We start from the raw sequence: 27,500 nt of genomic DNA, 5'->3' as shown, positions 1-27,500 counted from the left end.
TCCAGCCCCTCCAAACTTCCAGACGTGGCCTTCAGATGTTTGGCGAGGATCTTTTTGAACTCCCGGGAGAGGGTTGCCACGGTGATGGGGTACCACATTTGGACCAGCATGGTCTGAGGGGACAAAGAGCGCACATGGCACATGAGTCAGAAAGAGAGAGAGAGAGAGAGAGCGCGAGGGGGGGTGGGGGGCGGGGGGAGTGTGTACCCAAACGACTCCTGAGTTTTATCAGCTGCCATGATGGACATGCGGCATGACTAACACGAACACAGAAAAAGCGACAGACAGACAGACAGACATTTCAACCGAATGACAGACAGAACAACAGACTGCAGACAAAACCGACCAACCATCTGACAGACAGACAGACAGGCAAGTGTGTCAACTTACTGACAGACACACCATCTGACTGACAGTCAGAGACTGACTCACAAGCAGACCATCGGACAGACTGAACTACAGACACATAGACTAACTGACAAAAATATAGGCTAAATGACAAACAGATCAACCAACAAAATGACACTGAGTGACAGACAGATGTATTGAAAAACAGACAGACAGACAGGCTGATTAATAGACTTACCAAACAGACCGACCGTCCAACTGACATACAGACTGAACAACAGACAGACAGACAGACAGCCAGCCAGACGGGCAAACTGTCTGGCAGACTGAAAGCCAGACTAATCAACCGACGGACAGTTTGACTGACTGACAGACAGATAAGCACATTGGCAGACAGACTGACCAACAGACAGACATATCAACTGACAAAGACTGACAGCCAGGTTACCAAGTGACAGGCAGACAGATTAACAAACTGTCGAAGAAACTGTAAGCTAGACTAAATCAGCTGACAGACAGACCAACAGACATTTTGATTGACTGACGGATCAACGGATTGACAGAAAGACAGGCTGAACGACGGACATGTCAATTGACAAAGACTGACTAGCAGATAGACTCATAGACTGACAGCCAGGTTACAAACCGACAGACAGACAAATCAACTGACAGATTAACCGACCGACCCACATACAGACCGGCAGACTGTCAGACTAATCGACTGACAGGCCGTTGGTTTTTCTTCATGCTCGGGTCTAAAACAACTGCAGCGTTTATAGATAGAGGCCTGCAGTCTCCGGCACAATCTGTAGCTCTTATTATTCGCTATAAAACATTGAACCATTTTAAACAATGTTACTATTCTAAACTATGCGGTACAGTCTGAGCTTTCAGAGAACCTCGCTGCTCGGGTTCACCGGGTCCCGAGTTCAGCCTCTCTGACCCCGCACCATTATAATCGAAGTTCTCTTTGCTGATTCAGAGCCGCAGCAGCGGTCAAGTATGTGCTGGAAATGAAAAGAGCCCGAGTCACTGACTTGCACAATGGCACAGCAGGACTGAACATAACACGCCCAGAGGGTTAACCATTCAGCGGAACGTTTCCCCACAGCTCAAAACACATTGCGTCATGAAGTGTGTATTGCAACAACGAAAGTTGTGAAAATGCCAAAGGCAACCATTTATTTATTTGTTTGTTTATTTATTTATTTATTATTGTGGTTTATTGTGCAATTATTTTTAGAATTTAAACGTCTCAATAAATATATATAGACTACCGACGACGTAAGGGTTAGGGATACAGTGTTTAAACAGTGTTGGGAACACTGAGACTCCGAGACACGATCTTTCCCCTCGCTCGCATGAATGTGAGAGAGCCACGGCCTAAAGTAATAAATAAATACATAAAAGTCACTTGTAAACGTCATTTCTCAATACGTATTCGTGTTCATATTAATTGTGAAGTGTTAATGCTGTATACAGGCACAAACAATAACGCATCTTTAATCTTTAATATACTTTAAGAAAAGAAGAAATACCTCGATGAAGTTGGTGAGCCAGTAGAAGTCTGGGTCCGTGTTCTCTACGGTGAACAGGACGTTCCCCCTGGGAATGACCTTCCCCTCGGGAACGGCTTTGATGCGGATCGGGAGGCGGCCGTCGTATCTCTGACACGCAAACAGGGACGGAGAAGCGACCGTTAGCGCGGCGAGACTCGGGACGAAGAAGACACGCGTGGAGAAACAGAGTTAAAATCCTACCTCCATGAGTTTCCTCCAGCCCTCTTCGTCAAACACCGACTGCTTGAAGTGCATCTGGTAAAACACTTTGGCCTCCTGAATCTTCTCCTCTGTGATGACGCATCCTGGGGGGAAAAAAGCGAACGATGCGCTCGGTTACGAATCCACGATTTACACAGAGTCAAGCCGGAACACGTGTATTAGAAATCGCCGTGTTTTATACAAACTTACAGCACAGCGCTGTTCGATGTCTCGAATCTGAACAGAACGGCTCATTTACCGGGACTGGTACGATGGACGCTCTATCGGAGCGAATACTAAACAAATGATTTTATTTAACAACAACAACAATAACAACAACGCAGGGTTGATACGGTGAAACTTGTAAACGCTCGAACAAGTTTTTCCATGTTCATGGAAGGAGTCTCCAGTGTCAGCGCTTTGCAGCAGAAGGTTGGAGCTGCATGCTGGTTCCTCGATAGCATGACAAAGTGCGATTTCATTGTCTGATTAATCTTTTTTGTTTGTTTGTTTTTAAAAATACGCAACGTAACTGATGACAGGAACTAACTAATTTTACGAAATGTTGCGCAATGTAACCGTCAGCTGATGAAACTTGCAAACTGCTGTACTGTAATACAGGAATAAAACATTTTTAGGAAGGGGCGTGCGTCGTACAGAAGTAGCTCGAGAGACCCGCGGTGCTCCTGATGAACGGGATCGAGTGCGGAAAGGTCACGCGGTTGCGCTTTGTAGAATTCACCGGACGATTACGCAACGCTGATGTGAAGTGCCTGCCTTACGCAAGCAGAACTGATCATGAAACAGGGCTTTGTATTATTGTGTTATCATTATGGCTGAGAGATTAATTCAAATTTAAAGATGTGCATTTACTGGGACAAGTACGGGCCTGTCTTTCTCAAACACACACCGTGTGTTTCATGCTAAACTGTTCGGAAAGAGGCCTGCAGTTCGACCTTGTCGGCAAAGGACGCACGTGGGACGTCAAGAGGTACAGCAATGCCAAACACGTGACACGGGCAACGCTGTGCAATGCTTCAGGGCCACCTTACTGTTCTGTACAAGTGCCAGAGCTAAGGCTAATCTTAGTGCTGGCACAAATGCCGTAATTTAAAATAATAAATAAATAAACAAATAAACAAAAAAGGATCGCAGACTTTGTCTGTGATAACACAAAACTTGGGACACTGCCCAAGTAGATTTTTTTTTTTTTTTTTTTTAAATCCATGTTTATCAGGATGAACAAAAACAAATATTGATTTAGGATCAGCTCACGCACCGTACGCAGCTGAAAACCTAAGCCAATAAATACAGTGGATATAAAAAGTCTACACACCCATATTAAAGAGGCAGGTTCTTGTGAAGTGAAAAAAAAAAAGAAAAGGAGGGGGAAAAAAAAAGGAAACTAAGATAAAAAGATTGTGTAAGAACCCCCCCCTCCCCCCCCCCCCCCCGCTCTCGATCTGAAATTATGTTGAAAACGTGCGTAAATTAAGCGCAAAAACATTCAGAAACATTTTAGGGGTAAAGCATAAGGGGTGCGCATTATACAAACGTTTCACAAGCGGTGTCGTTTCCCCTCCGATTTTCGGCTTCCCGAATTTATTCTTAAAAAACAAAAAATGCCACTTTTTAAATATTTATTTAAAAGCGATCTAATATATTTCGTATATTATATTGAATATAAGTAAATTAATAAATAAAAGTACCCCTTGTAACATCAATAACATTTCTATTAAACCCTTGTGTATCCTTATGGACATTTTTGTCTTTTATTTATTTATTTATTTATTTATTTTTTAAAAAATCATTCGGTCTGTGTTCATGCAAACTGCATAAATTTTGCAAAAAAGTGTCTATATTTATTAGAATTTTAATATTTCACCCTCATTTGCTTTCATAAATCTATTTTAAATAGGTACACATAACAGTTCCACTCAGGACCTTAAGGACAAAAATGTCCCCACTGAAACCCATTCAATCTGCAATAATTACTCCCCGTTTATACGTTTAAGTAGAAAATCGTGCATTCTGTCCTAACAGGCTTTCATTTTGTTGACAAGGTTTCAAAACGTTTTCTGAAATGTGTAGTATTTTCTCAGGTTTAGCCTCCGGGGAAAATCCATGCTTTTCATTTTTTTTCGGATTCTGCTGTATTATAGAGCGCTGCAGACCAGCTGAATAAATGATGCAGCTATAATTGTGTGTGTGTGTGTGTGTGTGTTGTGGTTTGTATATGTGTACTGAAAATCTTCAGTGTGTGAACAGTTTGAAAGCAAGAATTTATATTGTACTGCAAATCACCAAATCCCTCCCCGTGTATACGAGTCAAAGAAGGCTCCTGGGCTTTGAAGATTTTTAAAGAAATGATGTAAAGAAACCGGCGTTTAAAGGGTTAAAATTCTGAAAATGAATGAATGTTTGGTCATTATGATCAGAACTGATGCTGTTGAAAAAAATCTAAGTCAGTGAAAGTGGAAAAAAAGAAAAGAAAAAAAGAATATATAACATTTCTATGGCAGTTTTTTTTGACATGGACTTTTTTTGTCGTTTATGGACCTGAGTGGTAGTTTATTTATATATTTATTTATTTATTTATTTATTTAAACATCTGACACTGCATAAAAAAATTATTAATTAATCAAAATGAAAGTTGCTGTTAATCACTGACGTATCAGAGTCTGTAATAATCAAAGAAAAAAAAAATTCTGCTTAGTATTTAGTATATGGAAAATAATGACTATTTTTCTTTTTTTTCCCCCCATTTAAAATAAAAATGTGTGGAATTATGTAAACAAACCAGCATTTAAAGGGTTACAGTTCTGGAAATGAATGAATGTTTGGTAATTATGATCGGAACTGATGCGGACAAAAAATATAAATAAATAAATAAATAAAATCGACGTCAGTGAAAGTGGAGAAATAAATATTAATACATCGTATTTTTAGAACAGTTTTTCGACGTGAACATGTTTGTCTTCTAGGGACCCATGTGTAACATTTTTCCCCTAATTGACGCACAAGGGTTAACACCAACAGCGCGTTTCCTGCAGAAATGAAAACCTTCTAAGAATAATCCTTTTACTAATATGACCCGGACATGCTAATGAATCCTACGAATGAGACGAAATAAATATCCGGTGAAGTCTGAGCGCAGCATCGTCACACTTTCGTGATAAACACCTGCGATGTATTTCTTCAGGAGATACTGCAGGCCGAAAAACACCACTTCGTTGAACTGAGTCCCTTTCTTGTGCCGGCACTCGAAGTACGAATACACTTTGCTCAGGTCTGGAGGATACTGCTTGTAGTGTGTGATCTGAAGAACAAGAAAAACCAAGCGCAAATGTTAAAATCTAGTGACATTTAATGCCGTGTAATGCTCTTACCAACCTGTCTGAAGGCAAAAAGAGGGATTATTTTATTTATTTATTTATTTATTTATTTATTTTAATGCAGCATGGGATGTTAGCGAGAAACTTAAGACTCTCGTGCATCTGAAAACTTAGATGTTTTTGGTGGTTTATTTATTTATTTATTATTTTAACCACACAAACCATGCTCATTCATAAGTGGCTTTGTATTATTACAACGACAACAAAATTATGTTGTACAACCTGAATTCCTGTACTGTACACTGATAGAAAGAAAATCATTCGTCACGAGGAGAGAACGGGAATTACTTCAGAAACACAAAGTGCTCATTGTATTTCGTATGAACACAAATCGACTAGTCGACGGCGTCGGGCGAGCGGCCAAGGGATTTACAAAATGGAAGCGCAAACTCGAGCTGGAGTGAGATCCTGTTCACGGGGATGTTATTATTATTCCTATTGTTACTCTTATCTTTCGTTCCATTAAAACAGTCATCCAGTTCTCAAAAAAAAAAAAAAAAAAAAAAAAAAAAAAACAAGTCTGTGCTTTAATCACAAAATGTTCTGAAACAGCGTCTGGAAAATAAGAAACCGAAAACCTGTGACGAGGTCAAAGTCGATTCCGTTTGAAACACAAACACTGTTACATAACTCTCTGAAATGGAACAGGAAAAAGAGTTTAGGGTACGATACGAATACGATAGGATATGATTACAGATAAACCTTATCCAAACTCAAGACTTGATATGTTAGGTATGTAAAGGCTATGAAAGCGAATCACCTGCTGAGCGACATTCCAAGGATCACACCTGAATCAAGTGTTCCTTCCACATAGGAAACTAATCGGCGACCGGGTGGTGTAATGAAGCTCCGTTCCTGTTACCATCCTGAGGCGGACCGTTTTCCTGTTTTCCACGTGTCCTGTTCGTCTTACGCCACGTCGGCCTTTAGTTTTTTTTTATCCGTTTACAGCTACGTTTAATGTTGTCGAACGCCCACGAGACGAGCTAGTTATAATTACACCCCTCCCCCTTCTCTTCCTTCGTCCTGAATACGTTCTCGCGGTGGAAAAACCTACAAAGCGCCGACAACGGAGCCTCATTCCGTAAAGGTTAACACGATTCGAAACTTTGCTACGTCGCGAAGATTCGGATGAATCGTTAAGCCGTAGATTACGTGGAGCGTAAGCGGGTTGTTACTATAGAAACGCTTGCGTATTAGAACGAGCACGCTAAATAGAGACTAGCTGCTGCGATCGAAAAGGAAAAATCAACGATTAACGTTCAGGAGGGAGAATTCAACAGCGCCGGGGAATAAATGACAGGAGAGTTGATAGACTGATTGGGACAAGCTTCGTGTTAGTCGAGGAGGGGAAAACTGAAAACGGCACAGAGAGAATTCGTAAAATATAGCACCGTTACACGAACACAAACTTAAACGTGGGTGTTAAATAAGCTTTATGGAGATTTGCATGCACGGGCGTTGCATGTCAGGAAGGCAGCAGGTCCAGATTTAATGCTCTGACTACAAGAAAACTGAAATGATAGTTGGATTCAAAGCGGTTCACAGAGCGAAACTCTAAAACGAGTATGCGAGTATGTGTGTGGGTGACATTTTAGCCTCTGAGGCTTTCGGATGTGGAAGAAAACATCCTTTGCCATTTGAAAGTGATTAAAGTAGGGGGTCGTCTGACATCCTCCAATTACATCTGACCTTTCCTGGCATGTTTCCAGACCGGGCAGGATGGATAAACACCACCCAAATGTCGGTCTTGCTTTTTTTAACCTAATGTGATCCGTACAGACAGGAATTCAGTATTTAAAAATCATATGATTTCAATCATATGACACAAAAATGTCTTCAGATCACATTACCTTAAATAAAGCAAACATTAAGTAAAGTAAACCTTAAGCAATTTTTGATGTGTGTGACTGTTAAAAGCAAATATTTATATATTTAAAAAAATTTTTTTTTTTTAAACATTGTGGTTCTTAGCATTTCAGTGAGAAAAAAATTACACCTTTTTTATGTAAAATATTTGTGCATTTCTGAAATCTTTCCAGAATTTCTGTTTAGTTCTTAATTTGTTATCTATAATTAAAAAGGAAAACATGTTAAATTGACACACTTTAAGCAAGAGTGATTTAAAACGGTAATTTTCCTAAATCTATATCACTTGACAACATATTATTTACCCCCTCAGTAACTTTCAATATCGAGGAGCTAAATATTTAATACACGAAGGCCGTATGTCAAACCACACGCACCACACTATACACTACCATACGTCTAAACAGTACGTGCCTTAAAATCACCATGGCAACGGATTATTTTGGCTCGATACAGAGCGCGCCAAGGTGCGATTTGGAACGCATCCCCACAGCACAACTCAGATTCGTGCTAGCTTTAATTTCGGTTTCGTTTCTTCGGTTTTGAGGAGCGAACTTGCACTACGGTCAATCTGAAGAGACAAGATTAATCAACGGTAGGAAAAGTAACAGTATCCAACGAGAATGGTTTTTGCTGTTAAAAAAACAAAACCCTAAAATATATTAACCATTTTCTCCCCCGCCCAGAAACTAACTGCGCGTATATAGCTGGGTGTACGGTAGCCATCATACAAGCTTGTCTTTTACCGTCGATTTTATGTACTGAAAAGTCATATTTCATGCGTAATATTTACATACTAAACAACATTTTCCTCGTTAAAAACCGAACATTCTATTTTGGGAGAAAATGTATTAATAAACACAGTGTGCGAATAAACTTCTCTGTGTTTATATTTTAATTAAATCAGACGTCTAGTGGTTACCGTAAAACCAAGTATAAAATTACACAACAATTGTATCAACGCTAGGTGAAGCTAAAGCTAAAGCGGGCCATTTAAAAGGAAAGGAGCTGGCAGTCTGGCAACCGTGAAAATATGAATGATAGGAAACATTATGTGGCTGTTTCAGCGTGACATGTGTTAAGTCATGATATTGCTGTTGTTTTAAATGAACGAATTTAAGGCTCTGTTAAACTGAAGTACGACCATGAAAAAATGACAAGCAAGGGCACGCAGGGGAAACAAGGTAGCTTAGCTGGCTAACAAGAGAAACATTACTGAGAATATAACCGCTTAGTTTTCTGATTGGAAAAAAATAATAATGATGATGATTCAAATGATAACGAACGCACTAAGAAACATAAACATGTTTATGCGGAGCTTACCTTGTACGAATCAGTCGAGAGTAAAAAATTATAATCCGGAGCTGCCATAGCTGAACTACGGTTATATTTTCAGGGTGGAAAAAAAACAGGACCAAAGTTCTCGTCCTTGTTTAATCCGCAGCGTGACTCTCAGAGTAAAATTACACCACGCAAACGCTTTAAAAAAGATGCCCACGTTTAGCCGCTGTGCGTTTAGGTAACTCATCAAAAGAGGACACAGAGAAGGCGGAGTCACACTGAGTGACGTTATAGGAGAATGTCCCGCGTACAGGCTTACACAGGGGGGCGTGGCTACGAGCCCACCACTGATACGGAGACGGAGGGGGGAGGGGCGTGGTCTGAAATGAATTCAGTCAACGCAAGGAAAAGGGGGCGTGGTCCGTGGGACTCGAAGAGCAGGTTTTGCGAAAGTGACGCAGAGTGGCGCTGCACTGTGAAGGAAGAGTTTCATTTTCCGCGAAAATAAGAATGAAACCGTGGACTCAGGAGCGTCCTGTCGTGTCAGTACTTTAGGAAACCGTTCTGATTAGTAAGCAAAAAAAAAAAAAAAAAAAAAACAAGAGAAAAGATTTTTTATTTGTTTTGGATAAATAAGATTTATTTATAGTGAGAAGGAGGAGGAGGAGGGACTTATGATTAAGTTTTATACTTAATATTAGATTAATATTCTTGATGATATATACATATATGTATTTCATACACTATTTACTTCAACTATGACTTATAAATGTGTATTAATAAATTGTTGACAATATGGTGCAGGATGACTGTTATGAGGGGTCCAAGCACCGCTGCCCTGCCATAACATCCCTGTCTACACTACCGGTCAAAAGTATGTGGACACTCGACTGAAATGTTTCTCATGATCTTAAAAACCTTCTGATCTGAAGGTGTGTGATTAAATGTTTGAAATCGGTGTCGTAGACAAAAATATCATCGTGCCGACATATTCGTTTCTTTCATTAGAAAACTAACATTTTATTTACAAAAAAAAAAAAATCTTTTTAAACGGACGATTCGGAGCGAAATATTCCGAAAAGCAGCTGATGAGTGTCCGGCGTAGGTGGGAACTCCTTTAATACTGTTTAAAAAGTATCTCTGTGAAAATCTTCAAGAAATCAGGTGAGAAAACACCAAGAACGCATTTCTGGAAATTCTAGGTGAAAAGGGCGTCTACTTTGAAGATGCTAAAATATGAAAAAAAAAAATTTATAATGATTTTTTTTAATCAAAACATAATTCCCATAGTTCCATTTGTGTTATTCCAGAGTTTTTATGACTTTATTATTGTTCTATAATCCATCCATCTCCTTTTCAGGGTCAAGGGGAACCTGGAACCTATCCCAGGGAGCATCGGGCACAAGGCGGGGTACACCCTGGACAGGGTGCCAGTCCATCGCAGGACACAATCACACACACACTCACACACGGACACTTTAGACACGCCAATCAGCCTACCATGCATGTCTTTGGACTGGGGGAGGAAACCGGAGTACCCGGAGGAAACCCCCGCAGCACGGGGAGAACATGCAAACTCCGCACACACACGGCCCCGGCAGGACTCGAACCCCCGACCCTGGAGGTGTGAGGCGAACATGTTGTTCTATAATGTGTAGAAATTTTTTAAAAATAAAGAATGAGTGTTTCTAAACTTTTGATCTGTAGTGTATGTAGATATGGTCTGGTCGGATTGTTCTTTCTGACAGGACGGTCACGTCCCGCGTTAAAATTCTCGCTCACTTGAACAACACATGCGCCGTGTCCCAATTTGCCTACTATCCGCCCAAAATTTATTAGAACGAGCGCGTCCCAAATAGTAGTAAGTTGAAATGAGGATCCCAAAGGTACCCGGATGGTCTACTATCTCCGGTCGATTTTCGACACATTTTAGAGAGGCGTAAATGAAATGAGGAAAAATAAATGAAGGGACGGGTCAATTAAATTATATAGTTAAAATAAATTATACAAGGAACAATGAATGAAGAAAAGCTGCAATGCAAAGAGGAATTTGTTTACGGTGATGGTGTGCGTAACTAGGCAATAACGTTCTCTTCCGTTACATGACGTGTTAGTATGTCCCGGTACTTGCATACTCTTTTGTTACACACTTAAAAGTATGTACTTTTTCTTCACAAAAAGAGTACATACTTTTAGTCCATAGTATATGTAGGCGAACTAGGACGCAGCATTACTCTTCTGTTTTCCTCTACTTTCCCCAGTTTAGTCACTGTTGAAACTGAAGCACAGCCAGCTGAGCGCCTAAATCTCCTACTATCCGTGCTCCAATAATGAACCCTATATCAGAAATCCTCTCGCCATCTTAACGAGCGCCTCCAGACAGGTGTACCGCATGACACAATTAAGCAGTTAGCGTATAAAATGCCGAGCAGCTCCAGTTCACCTCGATTGTGGTCATGCTGTGGCAAGCATTTATTTATTGTTTTCCAGGAAAGTTCTCCTGACTGGTCATCTTTATCCTCTGATCAAACATTCCCAACCCGATGGAAGTGGTTTCTTCCAGGATGACTCCGCCCCCATCCACACGACACCAGGGGTCACCGAATGCTTTGATGAGGACGAAAATGAGGTAAATCACATGCTATGGCCTTCATAGTCACGAGATCTCAACCCTGTTGAACACTTTTAGGAGATTCTAGGAGTGTTAGTGGTGCTGTTATAGAAAATGAATCAACAGGCAACAAGAATTCAGCAGTGTTGTGGTAAATGATTCACTCTGCATGAATTTTAAAAGTGTAATCGAACCTGAGGCCAGAGTAGGGGTGGCAACTGGGGTAGCAGTTGGCATCCATGGGGCGCGGCCATACCAGCAACTTGATCATGTAGGCTAGCTTTATGAGTATTCACACAACACCAGAAGCCTTGACTAATATACTTTCGCTTTTGTTTTGGGCCTTGATGTATTTCATTCTTGAGATACACACCTTTAGCGCACGTACTGCATAAAATAGGGACAAAGTACAAGGAAGATTATATGGGTGTTGAACATGTGTTACTTATATAAAGAACCATGTGACCGTGAGTCACTTCAAAATCTAAACCAAGTATGATTGTTTACACACACGCACACAGTTTCAAGAGACTTGGTATGCTATAGGCGTTTCCACCACTAGATGTGGAAGTCCAGGGTCCAGGACTGTTTGGTGAATTCCCTGTTCAGAGACATTTATTTTAACTCACCACTTCATTCAGTTTCGGTTCTATTATTTTGGGTTTTTTTTTTTTTTTTTTAGCTAGTTCTTTTGTTGTTTTTAGCTTCATTCTCTATAGACAGCATTTCCCTTTTCCTCTGTGGCCTACTGTGGTGGTTTAAAAGGGTATAGTGTTTTAAAAAAAAAAAATCATTTAACCTTTACAGCCTAAAAGTAATGTTGAATTATCACCTATTGGATCATGCATTCGGTTCGTATTAGATCGTTACGTTCATTAGTGACCTCCTTCGAAGAAAACCATGAACAGAGTGGGGTGCAAAAGTTCTTGAGAAACAGGATGTTTGTCAACAAAGAGATTTGTGAGGAAAGTGCTTCCAGAACCGTAGCTCTGAAACATGAAACCGTCACAAAACCTCTTTCACTTTTGATTCAGCACTCAGACAGTCGTGCATTTTTGAAGGCTGCTGCTCTACTCCTGGAATGATTGTTAATGCAGACCGCAGGATCACCAATCCCCCACTGTTTGACCGTTGAACAAGACCCTTTAATCTTCTACTTTAGAGGTCCTGACCCTACACTCAGGCAAAGCTAACTCAATTTAATTGCTGCACACTTGTGGCACAGCGAGTAGAATTGCCTCCCTGGTTCTAGCTTGGCTTACTGTCTCTGCAGTGAGTCTGTTTGCCTGCAGGTTTTCGAAGGTTTCCTCCCCTTCTTTCCAACATGCTGGTAGATGATTGATGGAGTGGCGACTCTGAATTGCCCCTAGGTGTGAATTCGTATATGTGTGAGTGTGTGTGTATATTGGTTCCCTGAATTGGACTGGTGTTTTATCCAGGCCCTCATGTCCAGTGTTCCCGATATCTTGACAATTGAATGAATATCAATAGTGTTCTTAGCTTCTTCGAATCCTTTGTGATAGGGAAACCCTTAAGGCTTCCTAAGAAGGAAAAAACGAAGAACTGTTAATGGTTTCTCCATTGGGACCAACAAATGAACTCTTTAGTAATCTAAATCAGGTCTTAAAGGGTTCGCTCAGAGGGTACTAGATTTGACTTCAAGGGTTCATTGGATAATGAAGGGTTTGTAGCTTCTTTAAAAGTGTTCTACTTGAAACCCTTTCTCATAGGGAAACACAGTCGTACGCTCTTAGAAAAGAAAGGTTCTTCAAGAGTTCTTTAAGGGTTTAGTGAATAATTAAGGGATCTAAGCTTCTTTCAAAGCGTTCCGCTTGGACCCCTTTCACATTGGAAAACGTTCAGGTGTGCACTCTTAGAAAAAAAAAAAAGTTCTTCAAGAGTTCTTTAAGGGTTCGTCGAATAATTCAGGGTTCTTAGCTTCTTAAACGTGTTCTAATCGGAACGTGTTCTCCTACAGGAATACACAGTTGTGCAGTTTTAGAAAAAAGTTTCTTCAAGGGTTCTTTAAGGTTTTAGTGAATAATGAAAGGTTCTTAGATTTGAAAAACATGTTCTGCATGGAACTTGTTCTCATAAGAAAACATTCAGTAGTACAACCCCAATTCTGAAAAAGTTTGGACAGTGTGGAAAATGCAAAAAAAAAAAAAAAGAGTCATTTGGAAAGTCAGTTCATCCTGTACTATATTGAAAACACATTATTAGCACATTGTTTGATGTTTTACTTTGTGAATTTAATTTATTTTGGAAAATGTACACTCGTTTCAAATCCGATGACTGCAAGACACTCCAAAAAAGTTGGGACAGTCGACTGTTTATCACTGTGTAACATCACCTTTTCTTTTAATAACACTGATTAAGCATTCGAGCACTGAAGACACCAGTTGGTTAAGTTTAGTAAATGGAATTTTCTCCCATTTTTCATCCATTATGCGTTTCTTCAGCTGTGCAACTGTACGGGGCCTTCGGTGCCTTATTTTGCGCTTCATAATGCGCCACACATTCTCAATCGGAGACAGGTCAGGACTGCAGGCAGGTCATGCTCGCACCCGCGCTCTCTGCTTACGCAACCATGCACTTGTAATCCGGGCAGAATGTGGTTTGGCGTTGTCCTGCTCATGATGGCAGCATATGTTGCTCCAAAATGTGTACATATCTTTCTGCATTAATGGTGCCCTCACAGATGTGCAAGTTACCCATACCATGGACCTGACGCTGATAACAGCTTGGATGGTCCTTTTCCTCTTTGGCCCGGAGAACACAACGGCTGTTTTGTACAAAAGCTACTTGAAATCTTGACCCGTCGGACCACAAAACACAATTCCACTGTGCTGCTGTCCATCTCAGACGAGACTGAGTCCCGAGATGTGGGTGGAGCTTCTGGACAGCGGTGATGCATGGCTTCTGCTTTGCATAGTAAAGCCTTAACTTGCATCTGTGGATGCAGCGGCGAATGGTGTTGATTGACAAAGGTTTACCAAAGTATTCCCGAGCCCATGTCAGGATCTCCATTACAGACTGACGGTTTTTAAGGCAGTGACGTCTGAGGGATCGGAGATCACGCACATTCAGAAGTGGTTTTTGGCCTTGCCTTTACACACTGAGATTTAACAAGATTTTCCTTCAATCTTTTAATTATATTGCGCACTGTAGAAGGTGAAATGCCCAAAATCCTCCCGATTCGCCTTTGGCGAATGTTGTTCTCAAAGTGTTGGATTATTTGCTGACCCGTCTTTACTCTTGAAGCACTGGGCCTTTTTTTTGAATTCTCCTTATATATTATGATTAGACGATTGCCTCACCTGTTTCACATCACCTTCTTATTTCAACTTCACATCGCTATTAGTCCTAAATGGCCCCTGTCCCAACTTTTTTGGAACGTATTACATGCGTCAATTTCAAAATAAATGTTTACCTTCAAGAAACTACGCAGTTGATTAGGTAAAACATCAAATACCTCGTCTTTATACGTTTTTAGTTTATATACAAGTCAAAGTACATTTACAATTCACTCCTCTTTGTTTACATTAGCATTTTCCATACTGTCCCAACCTTTTCAGAATTGGGGTTGTACAATCTTAGAAAAACAGCGTTCTTAGATTCTTCTAGGTTTTAAGGATTTAGAGAATACTCAAGGCTTCTTAGCTTTTTTTTCCAGAGTGTTCTACTTGAAACATGTTGTCATAGGGAAACATTCAGGTGTACACTCTTCAAAAAAAAGGTTTTTAAGGGTTCTTTAAGGGTTTAGTGACTATTTATGGGTTCTATGGGGTTTTTTAAAGTGATCTACTTGGAACACTTTCTCATAGGGAAACATTCAGATGTCCACTCTTCGAAAAAAAAAAAAAAAAAAGGTTCTTCAAGGGGTCTTTAAGGTTTTAGTGACTAAGTAATGTTTCTTAAGGTTTTTTTTAGGGGTTTACTTGAAGCACTTCCTCACAGGGAAACATTCATGTGTACTCTCTTAGAGGAAAAAAAAGGAGTTCTTCAAGGGTTCCTTAATTTGATTTAGTGGTCTTTTGCCCCGGTTAACATTCAAACATAAAGAACTAAGAGCCGCACTAAAACGCCGCCTTGGATAAATAAATAGATGGAGAGATGGAGCAGCTGTCGCGGAAACAACGTCAAAACGATCCCCTCCTCCCCAACGGGCACTGTGGCTTCATCCCAAACCGCTTCCTACACCCTACACAAGTGCGCTGGATAAATGTATGAAATAATGGCTTTTACACCCGTTGTAGTGCACTAGATGTCCATTGAGGACCGGTTTGTAGCTCAGCCAACGCATCTCCGCGATACATGGTTGGATCCCAAATAGCTCTGTACTTCCTGTACACGTGCACTACAAAGGATACGAAAGACACGGCGTCTGCGCGTTAGGTAGCGCCCTGGGTGTTTATTTGGAAGGCGCTCTGAGATTCAGGACCGCGGTCAGCGCCCATAGCCGCTTTTTTTCCCTCGGTAAGTGGCCATTGCTGGTTGCCAATCGCCAAAGAGCATCTGGAAAAGCAGAGAGAGAGAGAGAGAGAGTAAGAGAGAGAGGGAGAGGGAGAGGGCTGAAAAGAAAGTGCATTTATGAAAAATATACATTTCTGAAAGCTTCGCATTATTTGTAACACTGTAATTAGATTCTAAAAGCAAAACACAGAAGAAAAGAAAAGAAAAGAAAAAGAAAGCAACAGTTACTCAGAGCGACTCTACAGGCTGTCGGGAAGCAGGTTATTTCCAGACTAACGGAAATTTCATGGAGTGAAGTTTGAAGCTTTGATGGCACATCAAGTCGTCTCACTTTTCCGTCCGCGCCGGCGCGTCTCCGCGGCTCTTCTGTGACTCCACGGCGCGTATTTTCTGCTCTCCCCCCTTCCCTTCCCCCTTCTTAAATTTACCTTTAACTTCGAGCCACCATGCTGGACCCGTCTTCGAGCGAGGAGGAAGATGAGGTGGTGGAGGAAGAGCGCAAAGCGGCGGTGGTGGCGCCTCCAAAAGCCACCGGTAGCGCGCGGGTCTCATCGAGCCGCTCCGGCCAGAGCGCGAGCGGTTCACAGCCCAGCCGCGGTGGTGGCCACGCGCGGCCCTCCAGCCCCGGACCCGCGGCCACCAGCGACAAGGAGAAAGACGAGGTGGAGAAGATGCAGAGGGAGGAAGAGGAAAGAAAGAAGAGGTTGCAGCTCTACGTGTTCGTCATGCGCTGCATCGCGTACCCGTTCAACGCCAAGCAGCCCACGGACATGGCGAGGCGGCAGCAGAAGGTAAGAAACGGCGCGGAGGTAAAAGGTCACAAAGCAACAGATTGCTCTGGAGCAAAAATAAAATAAAATAAAATAAAAATCACCTGAAACACAAATACATTTCCAGCTGACCTAACTTCTGATCACTAGGTTCAAAACATGTGTGTGTATATATATATATATATATATATATATATATATATATATATATATATATATATATATATATATATATATATAAAGTACACTACAATTGTAGAAACATCAAAATTATTTTGATATTTCCTTTGTGAATATTTTTAGGATGGAAACATCAGCCTGTGGACACTTTATAAATGTTTATAGGGCGGGGAAACATCTTATACACACAAAACTGCGTGGAGAAACATACTATAAACCTACTAAAGCCTTATGAATGCTTATAATAGGGGGTGAAGAAAAATCCTAGAACTATGCTGAATCCTTATGAATGCTAATGGGGATGGAGAAGCACCTTCTAAACACACAGAAACCTTAAGAATGCTTATAAAAGGCGGTGAAGAAAAATCCTAGAACTATGCTGAATCATTATGAATACATATAGGGATGGAGACGCACCTTCTAAACATACAGAAACCTTAAGAGCACTTCTAATAGGGAGTGAAGAATCATCCCATAACTGTATTAAACCTCATAAATACCTATAGGAGTGACGCGGCATCCTGTAGCTGCGCCGACGTCTTATTAGTTCTTATAAAAGGGGGTGGAGAAACATCGTATAAACATACTGAAGCCTTACGAATGCATATAGTGGATGGAGAAACATCTTATAACTATGCTAAAGCCTGAGGAATGCTTATAAGGTGTGGGGAAACATCCCATAACTGTGCTGATGCTTTATGAATGCTTATAGTGGTAGGAGAAACATCTTATAACTATGCCGAAGCCTTATGAATGCTTATAAGAGCTGGGGAAACATCCTATAACTGTATAAAAGTCTTATAAATGGTTTTAGTGGGAGGAGATCCATCATATAAGCATTTTGAAGCCTTATGAATGCATATAGAGGGTGGAGAAGAAGCTTAGACAAGCTCCGCAGCAGCAACCAGTTGCTTTATACTTCACTTAATGTCCGTCATTCTGACACTGAGATTTTTTAGCCTAAAAAAATCCAGACCCTTGTGGCTTCATCAGTCCTTTCAGTGTATCGATCTCATCAGGGATGGGCGCTGTAATCAGATAAAGCGTGATTAAACCTTTCCACCCCGATGATTATGGTTAGGGAAGTGCATGAAACTAGGACAAGATCAGATTTTCCGATTTTATTTTTAGGCCATTTGCAACAGATTTCATTTATAATCAATTGTGAATAGATTTAGTGGATTTAACGTCCTCATTTCGTTGCCATATAAACATCTACAGCATCAGTTTAACAGTTTAAGTTTTATATTGGTACTTTTAATCCCAGGGGCTTAGCATATCCTAATTCATCAAGAGGGTCAAGAAGGTGTTGATTAATTTTCTAGAACTGCAGCACTGTTTATATCAATGCTGTTGTCCTAGTGCGTAATCGTTTCTATAGTTACAACTTACACAGGGACTTGTACGGTGGACGCTTCACATAAACGTACTGTATAATCTTTGATGTGGTGAAGTTTTCTGTCAGGAAACCTTCAATTAGCAGTTTTGGAAGGTGTGTCTAGTGTTAGTCAGAACGATTTATTTCCGACAAAGGAAAGTCTTCACGTTGGAAAGATACAGTGCCCTCCACTAATATTGGCACCCTTGGTAAATTTGAGCAAAGAAGGTCGTGAAAAACGATCTTTCTTTGTAACATGACAAGTCTTATTAATTTCAAGAAAGAGAGAGAAAAAAGGGAACGACTGTTTATCGCCATTATAACTCAAGTGATAACAGGAACTAACTTGTTTCACAGAACTATAAACACATAAAAGGTGTGTGTCGATTTTTTATAAATAGAACATTGTTGGCAAAAAGCGTTGGCAAATTGCTTTGGTATAAAAGGGTCAAAACTACCCGAAAATCCTTTTTCAATACAACCTACAACAACAGGTTTTAAATTTTATGTAGGCTTTAAAAAAAACAAACAAAACACTCGCATATATACAGTGAGCGTCTTTACTTCCTGCTCTCTTGTCTGTCAGAAACTGGTACCCACTGGCACTTGCTTGAGAATACTTCTCATCTGGATTCAATCTTTCCCCCTCCCACCATTGTGTTTTACTGTTCAAGAAACGGCACCAGTTTGCCACTAGACGTGTTGGTAAGGCTTCAATTGCAAAATTGCGTGCGGTGAAGTAATAGGATCCCATCTGCTGAAAGCAATATCGGTCTGCTCATTTAGAACGATGCTAAAACCCAGTGAGACCTTTGTAATGGAATGGATGGGATGGGATGGGCTGGGACTATTGATCCATGATGGTGTTTCTTTCGCAGCCTAAACATGTACAGGCAAATCTTTAAATACTAATGACGAATTCTTTAAATGAAAATACCAGCATCATTTCCAAATAAAGACTGATCGAAAACCATCGATTTCCTTATCCGACCCATCGGTCTGATTTTCATGCCCTGCATTCAGTCGAACAACGGTAACGATAATTCCTGGCGGCGAAAGAAACTCGAGAACCCCAACTGTACAGGTTTATGATGAAATGCACTAGGTACTGCGATGATAAAAGGAACTCTAGATGCTGCAGATCTAAGCGGAGTAGCGTTATCTTTTGTCAGGACCAAGTCGGTTAATTTATTTAGAGCTGATCATGAGGAGGTCATATACATGTTTCCAGATGAGACCTATTCCGCCCGCTGGATGTTATCCGACAAAGTGGTTCAAAAAGCAACACTCGTCGCCTGTGGTGCTGAACGTTTGTTAACTCGGAGAAAACAAGACTGTTATCTCAGGCTCAGCACTCACCTGGGAGTCTTGCTGGTTTGTTTTCTCAATAGTTTTGTCTTGGGAAAATAAAAAGAGTCTCTGTGGGAAATCCTGAGTCAGGGGATTCATTGGGGGGAGCTGTGCTGCTGGAGCAGCTGTGATGTAGCGTTGGTAGTGTTGACTTCTGTGTGCATAGTGTGGCAGATTTATTTGATTTGTCCGATCGGTTTTTCTGGTGGGTTTAGAAATATCAAGCCAAATACTGATCTAAAATTTGATAAGGTCCAGGTACATAATAATAAAAAATAGTGTTGCTACATGTCCCCACTTTTGATGAGCATCACGGGCTCTGAAATGATTCTATGAATCCATTTTTTGAACTTGCGTGCGTCTTTTGTCTAACCCTCTTTAAACATTACGTTTCCATCGTTGACTTAACAAGCCAGGTTTTAAACACGTGTGAATAAAATGAACACTCTGTCAAAGGCTGCGGAAAGACGCGCCCCCCCCCCCCCCCCCCGCCCTTTTGTAAGCTGTCTCTAGTACGAGTGCCATTATTTATATCTGTCAGTCCCTCCAGGATTTCGCAGAAGTGAACGCAATATCAAGCAAACCTCGTAATATTCGAAGGAGCTTGCGATTATTTATTTATTTCGTTCTTTTTTAAATTACCTCAGACTTTCCGTAGATTCGGGCCGTCATGTGACGCCGTCACAACGTGCGTTCAGCCTCTTCGATTCACATGCGTCCAACACGAGTACAGCTAAGAGGTCTGATTTACCAACAAATCAAAGACCGTGCAAAACAATTTCATGTCTTTGCACAAAAAGCTCTGCAAGTTGCATCGTAAAATGCGAATCAAGCATTTTTCGCCACCGCAGTCACAAAAATAGCTCGCAAAATCCTGTATGGACTGATCTCTTTGTGTATTAGGATTTCAACCGGGAGAGGGTGTGGCATTGGAAACAAGCCCAAAGATAGAAATGCTAGTGTGTCATAAAAATACATTGCACAATGGAGGGCAGGTTAGCACGATTGCCTCGCACCTCCACGGTTGGGGGTTTGATTCCTGCCTCCGCCCTGTCGTGTGCACAGAATTGACATGTTCTCCCCGTGCTTCAGGGGTTTCCTCCGTGTACTCTGGTTTCCTCCCCCAGTTCAAAGACATGCGTTTTAGGCTGATTGGCATTTCTAAATTGTCCCTAGGGTGTGAATGGGTGTGTGATTGTGCCCTGTACGCTGTTTACGGTGTTCCCCGCCTTGTGCCCCGAGTTCCCCGAGTTCCCCGAGATTGCCTCCAGGCTCCCTGTGTAGGATAATCTGTACAGAAAACCGATGGACGGATATTGCACAGCGTGGTCTTTGCCCAGTGAGCTTCATATCTAAAATCTCGCTCCCCCCTGCATGAAAGTAAAAACTTTTTCCTTTGTGATCTTTTCTTCTTGTGGTATCTGAGTCCCGAGCTCTCGTTTCAACTCGATGCACTGGAAACTGTCGAACATGCTGGCAGAAAATAACATAAGGAATAGTGCTCAGCAGAGTGCTAAATAATAGTGCTTAATGACATACCTGGGTTCTCCATACCTTCTCTAGTAGCAGGAAGTCGATCATGGATGTCAGAAAGGAGGTCCTTTGTGCCATTTTTACCATTCACCAGACCATAAATGAGCATCCGTATAACTTTTGACTCAGCTGGACTTTCTCCTCCTACGTGATTCTCCATCATTTAAACGACCGCAATTCTCCAAAGTGGCCTAGTGTCGCTGGGACATCATTGAAATCAATAACGGTGCCATAAACCAGCTGGTGTGAAACTCTGGAGCTTCAGGGGTATAGGTGCAGGGTCATTTCGTCACCATGATCAGTAGATAACACAAGCAGTTCAACTTGCATGACTAGCACTTAAAAGCATTAAGAATCGTGAAGAGAATACCAAAAATAGCATTTTATTTTGCTAAAGCTAATTCAACTTCCAGGAAACCAATAAAAATCGATTTCTCTTATACTTTGGAACCGATCCTAGTGGTCTGGAATTGCTAGTGACACTGGTGACTCCTTCTATAAATGCTAAATATACAGCTCTTTAGAGAAAACGTCATCATATCAGCAGCTACACACGTTCTTTAATCCATTCATGCGAGTTATTACTATAGAAAAATTAGACCGAGCGCATTAGCTGTGCTAGAAAATCAATCAGCATGTCCTGACCAATCAGATTCGAGAATTCAGTAGGTTTGGAAATATATACATACGTAAAATGTATACATTTCCCATTGCATTTACAGTTAATCATTTGTCACGATTTAACGCCGCCTCAGATTACTCTGGAGTTATATTCGTGCTGTGTTTAGACGCTGAAGGATTTCGAATGAATTTGATTAATGTGTCGTAATGTTTAAAAGTCCATTCGAGCCTTTTTTTAAACGTTAAAAACAGACACGAACGGAGTCCGAAATCATCGGCCTCGAGGTGTTTTTGCCATAACCGATGATGTGAGAGTGGCATTTCCGGCACTTTCTTCCCATTTATAATCGTAATGATGACTGATAACATTTCCCGAGTGCGACTGAATCCAGAGTATCGTTTTATTATTATTTTTCCCCCCTCTGAGGTTAGGATCCAGTGTAACGTACAAAACAGAGCCAGCGGCCGTTTGTTATCTGTATGATGAGATATGCTAATGAGCCAGCTTCAAAGAGAGAAGACACACACCGCTAACGTCATTCTGGTGTAAGCGATGAAGAGAACGCTGAAGGATCCAGCTTTGATAGAAGGACAGGGTTCTTGTGCGAACGAAGCTCTCGAGCTAAATGCAGGTGGGAAGGTCAAACATCTGTGTGCCGTTTCTCCATGACAAGGCCGCTCCCTCCCTCTACACACAAGCTCTTCTGAGAATAAAGCCCTGAGAGAGAGAGGGAGAGAGGGGGAGAGAGAGAGAGAGAGAGAGAGAGAGAGAGAGAGAGAGAGGAACAGAAGGTGACTGAAAAGAAGCACCCTGTGATTTTAGTGATTATAATGGCTGTGATGTCTGTTCACTTCAATCTGTCAATCTTCTCCATTTTATTCTATTGTTCAGGTGCAGAAATCTCTTTCCTCATTTTTCTTCTCTTCTCTTCTCTCCTCTTCTCTTCTCTCCTCTCATCTTCTCTTCTCTCCTCTTCTCCTCTCTCCTCTTCTCTTCTCTCTTCTTCTCTTCTCTCCTCTTCTCTTCTCTCCTCTCATCTTCTCTTCTCTTCTCTCCTCTTCTCTCCGCTCATCTTCTCTTCTCTCCTCTCCTCTTCTCTCCTCTCCTCTTCTCTCCTCTCATCTTCTCTTCTCTCCTCTTCTCCTCTCTCCTCTTGTCCTCTCTCCTCTTCTCTTCTCTCCTCTCCTCTTCTCTCATCTTCTCTCATCTTCTCTCCTCTCCTCTTCTCTCCTCTTCTCTCCTCTTCTCTCCTCTTCTCTTCTCTCCTCTTCTCTCATCTCCTCTTCTCTTCTCTCATCTTCTCTCCTCTTCTCTCATCTTCTCTTCTCTCATCTTCTCTCCTCTCATCTTCTCTCCTCTTCTCTCCTCCTCTCTCCTCTTCTCTCCTCCTCTCTTCTCTTCTCTCCTCATCTCTTCTCTCTTCTCTCCTCTATTTCTCTTCTCTCCTCTTCTGTATTTCTCTTCTCATCTCTTCACTCATTTTTCTTTTCTATTTTATTCTCTTCTCTCATTTTTCTTCTTTTCTCTTCGCATTTTCGTTTTCTTCTTTTCTATTTCATTCTCTTCTCTCATTCCTTCTTCTCTCTCTTCTCTCATTTTCTTTTCTTTTCTCCTTTTCTCTTCTCTCCTCTCATTTCTTTTTCTCACCTCTTCTCTTCACCCATTTCCCCCCCTATTTTATTCTCTTCTCTTCGCTCAGTTTTGCTTGATTTTCATCTTTTCTGCTTTATTCTCTTCCATCATTCCTTCTCTTCTCTTCTCTCATTTTATCTTTCCATCTTTTGTTTTCTCTTCTCTTTTGGACCTCTTCGCTGACTTTTGTTTGTTGGAAATATATGAAAAAAACTGAAACAAATTAAAAGTTAAAGTTTAAAAATCACAGTAAGCCATTTTTCTTTTGTGGTCGACCAAGGAGCAACAGCAGTCGTCTGTAATATTTCAAATCTAAACGAAACCAATTTGAGATATTTTATAAATATCTAAACGAAACTTTCTTTCCTGCTCGACTTGGTTGCAGATATGTGAAAAGTTGCAAAAAAAAAAAAAAAAAGTCAGCTTTTACTTTTCTTCACCTTTCGTCACGTTTCTTCAACAAACCTAACCGGTCTGAATATAAAGAGACGAGGATCTTTCTGGTCGAAATCTATCCCAGTCGTCTGTACAGCACGTGACAGACGACTCGTCTCATGTGATTGATTTCTGTTCTGTTGTTTTTGGATGTTTACTGAGGAGATCAGCTGAGATAGAATTATGATAAGAAGCTTAATAAGTTAATAAGCTTTGTGCTCAGTGTTGGGCTCCGGATCCACCGTCACCGTGACCAGGATCAAGCGCTTAATGAAGATGAATGGAATCAGCCGTCTGTTCTGATTTCGTCGCCCTTATTAGGAGGTGATGGAAATATTTACCCAAGTCGCGATGTATATGAGCATCGTTACATTCGTTGCAAAATGTCAATTTGATGGAAATGCTGACAGGAAAATATTGTAAACACAGAAACTATTGAAAAGATCTGCACAGCTTGGGGTGTGTGTGTGTGTGTGTGTGTGTGTGTGTGTGTGTGTGCATATCATAAAATGCACACTTGCATTATTAGCCCACAAGCTCAGAGCAATCAAACTGCTGCAGTAAACAGTTGGCCATGTTGGTGTCATTTATGGGAAAGCCCGCAACAATTATAATGTCTCCGTGCACAGTTACAGCCGGAAACTCTGAGAAACGGGATTTTCTGGGGATTTAAAATCAACATACCTTCTGATTTGACATGGTGTGAGTCACTGATATGGATTATTTTATATCAATAAATAAGTATTTTTGGACCGAGACGACGCACTTGAACTATTTATACAGTCCCTCTGAAACTACTGGAATTATTGAGGCCAGTTAATTTTTTTTTTTTTTTATTACGCCAGAGACATTTGTGTTTGAGTTCAAAAGATGGATACGGGACAAGAATTTGGGATTTCAGCGTTTATTTCCTGGTATTTACATCCAGACTGGTTAAACAACACAAAACATGGAACCTTTTGGAACAGACCACTCAATTTTTGGGTGAACAAAAGTATAGGAAGAGATGAGTCTTGGAGTTAATTTAAGTAAATGAGGGTTAATAGTTGGTCGCATATCCCTTGCTTGCAATAACTGCATCAAGCCTGTGACTCACTGACATCACCAAACTGTTGGTTTCTTCTTTTGTGATGCTTTTCCAGGCTTTTACCTCAGCTTCTCTCAGTTGTTTGTTTCGGGAGGTTTCTCTCTTCAGTCTCCTCTTCAGGAGGTGAAATGCTGCTCTACTGGGTTAAGGTCTGGTGATCGACTCGGCCAGTCGTGGAAGTCCTTGGTTGAGTCGGCAGTGTGTTTTGGATCGTTGTCTCGCTGCATGATGAAGTTCCTCCCGATTAATTTAGATGCACTCTTCTTAAATTGGTGACAAATTGTTTCTGTAAACTTCTGAATTCATTCTGCTGCTACCGTCATGAGTTCCATCAACAATAAAGATTCGTGAGAATGTTCCAGAAGCAGCCATGCGAGCCCATGCCATGACACTACCTCCACCATGTTTCACAGATGAGCTTAAATGTTTTGGATCATGAGCAGATCCTTTCGTTCTCTACACTTTGGTCTTTCCATCACTTTGGAGGTTTAGAGGTTAATCTCGGTTCCGGAACTTTTGTGGCTCATCTCTGTATTTCTTTGTGAATTCCATTCTGGCCTATAATCCAATAATCCCAAACTACCATTTTCCTATGTAACTGGAAAAAGGAGGCTTTAGCTTTTACATAACAAAATAAAAATGGCATGTCACATGACCAGAAAGTGCTGCTTGCACTTCCCTTTCTGCAATCACATGGCATGATGTAGGTCATCGTCAGAGGAGTCTCAAATTTTGAGTACTTTTTTCAATATTTCGGCAAAACTACTTAAAGGAAAAAAAAAAACGAAACACTATCTGAGCTACGTTAACATTTATTTTTGTCACTTAAACCAATATTTTGTTAAATGGTCAAATATAATCGTTGGCTTCTTTAATAGTATATTTACATTTTTTCACAAAGTAAGAAAGTAAGAAATTCTCTTGTAAGTTTACATAACTGTAAACATGTTTGGATCAAAAATTTTTTTCTTTTTATGTATTGTGAATGAGTAAATCCATCCACATACCTCTTACGACCGTTATTCCTTTCTAAAAGATATAACTTTTACATGCTGACTAGGTGGCAAAAAAACGCTGCAACTTATATATATCTTATATAATATATAATATAAATAAATGCAGTTATTGGAATTGTAATTTCATACATTTTGTGCTAATTTTGACTATATGATACTTTCCACCATTGCACACTGCTGCCTTATGGCAACAATTTACCAACTGACCCCCTAAAGTTTTTTAGACGTGCGAGGCAAACGTGATCTCTCTAAGTGGACTAAAACTTTCTAATCATTGATCTGATATTGCTATATTATTATCTACAGGGTTAGTTATAAGATTGTCTGGTTTTAAATGAATAGTCCGGATTTCTTGTCTAATATTTTCAATCTTGCCAGAGAAAAATTCATGAAATCATCGCCGCTATATAATTATGTGCAAGTTTCTGTGGTGGTTTTATTCCTGGTTAATTTCACTACAGTATTGAATAAGAATCTAGGATTATTTTGCTATCTTCAATTAAGGTGGAGAGACAGACTGATCCAGCAGCACTAAGAGATTTTCTATAGTTCAGGAGGCTCTCGTTCCACGCTGTTTGAAATACTGCCAGTTTGATTTGACGCCATTTACGTTCTAACTGTCGAGCGGTCTGTTTTAAGGCGTGGGTGTGTAATCGTTATACCAGGGTGCTATCCAATAAGTGGAGCTATCTTATCTAGCGTGTATCAGAACGTTGACTCTAAGCATTCAGTCACCTGATCAAGTGATTCAATCATAGCTGATATCTCTGGGAGGTTACTGATAAAACTCTGTGCAGGATCTGAGGTGAATGTACGTTTGACACGGTAGCGTGGCAAGGTGCGTATATTATGATCAATACGCAATTTAAATGAGATGAGATAATGATCTGAGAGCGTTTCAAACTGCGGAAATGTGGCAATATTTTCTATATTTAACCTGTACTGTATGTTAGTAACAGGTCAAGAGTGTGACCACCATTATGAATGGGTCCTATTACATTCTGATTGACTGCTACAGAATCTAGAATGGACGCAACTGCAGTTCTCAGAGGGTCGTCTGGGTTATCAAAATGAATATTAAAGTCGCCAACAATTAATGCTTTGTTTAAAGAAACAAATCTCTTTCAGAGACAAAATCTGAAAATTCACCAAGGAATTCAGAATATCGCCCCTGGGGGTCTATAAATGTTAATTAGCGGAATCGACTCGGTAGAATTTTTTGTCGCTACATATGTTATACTAGTATGAAGAACTTCAAAGGAGTTGAGTTTCTGACTAGGTTTTTGGGTGACGCCTAGATTACCATTATAAATAAGTCTGACACCTCCTCCTCTGCCAGTTAGACAGGGCTAACTGTATTCAGGAGGACTAGCTTCATTTAGCGCTGTGTACTCATTTTCTGTAAAACACATTAGATTCACCTCCTGAGCAGTAATGGTCTCATTAACAATAAGCGCTTTAGATGTGAGAGATCTAGTATTTAACAGTCGTAGTTTCAGATCAAAGGTGCTGGCTGCGCATTCAGTATAATCTAATTTTATGTTAATTAGGTTACTAAAACAAATTTTGAGTGTTTTTTGTTTGTTTGTTTGTTTGTATATCTCTGGGAACAAACACAGTCTCGATATTGTGGAACCTAGGTGACGACTCAGCGCAGCTAGCAGACGGTCGGTTTAGCCTGTTTGTCTGCTTCCTGGCCTTGGGTCTGGATTCTCAATGATTAACTAGGCCTGGTCTGAGACTATGTGCAAGTAATG

The 27,500-nt window shown here is 40.7% G+C and overlaps 2 protein-coding genes across 6 annotated transcripts in view; one reads left to right on the top strand and one right to left on the bottom strand.

Annotated features, from left to right (window-relative positions):
- Positions 1-11,126, bottom strand: part of nampt2 (nicotinamide phosphoribosyltransferase 2) — a 21,144-nt gene extending 10,018 nt beyond the window's left edge. The window contains exons 1-5 of one of the 2 annotated variants that reach the window (XM_017450613.3): positions 11,097-11,126; positions 5,292-5,427; positions 2,109-2,212; positions 1,887-2,015; positions 1-113 (exon numbers count right to left, since the gene is read on the bottom strand). The exon at positions 1-113 is cut by the window's left edge and continues 46 nt beyond it. In XM_017450613.3, coding sequence (XP_017306102.1) covers positions 1-113; positions 1,887-2,015; positions 2,109-2,212; positions 5,292-5,427; positions 11,097-11,111 — 497 coding nt within the window. In that variant the 5' untranslated portion in view covers positions 11,112-11,126. Of the gene's footprint in view, positions 114-1,886; positions 2,016-2,108; positions 2,213-5,291; positions 5,428-8,695; positions 8,894-11,096 lie in introns of those variants that run through there. The other variant, XM_017450612.3, reaches the window with a different exon arrangement.
- Positions 6,516-27,500, top strand: part of cadpsa (Ca2+-dependent activator protein for secretion a) — a 140,051-nt gene continuing 119,066 nt past the window's right edge. For 2 of the 4 annotated variants that reach the window (XM_047149629.2, XM_053673956.1), the window contains exons 1-2: positions 6,516-7,967; positions 11,144-16,531. In XM_047149629.2, coding sequence (XP_047005585.1) covers positions 16,187-16,531 — 345 coding nt within the window. In that variant the 5' untranslated portion in view covers positions 6,516-7,967; positions 11,144-16,186. Of the gene's footprint in view, positions 7,968-9,084; positions 9,818-10,013; positions 10,278-11,143; positions 16,532-27,500 lie in introns of those variants that run through there. The other 2 variants (XM_053673954.1, XM_017450609.3) reach the window with 2 other exon arrangements.

This window comes from Ictalurus punctatus, chromosome 21 (assembly GCF_001660625.3).
Source record: "Ictalurus punctatus breed USDA103 chromosome 21, Coco_2.0, whole genome shotgun sequence".
Lineage (NCBI taxonomy): Eukaryota > Metazoa > Chordata > Actinopteri > Siluriformes > Ictaluridae > Ictalurus > Ictalurus punctatus.
The sequence above is the reverse complement of the archived record's forward strand: the minus strand, read 5'-3'. Positions and strand labels throughout refer to the sequence as shown.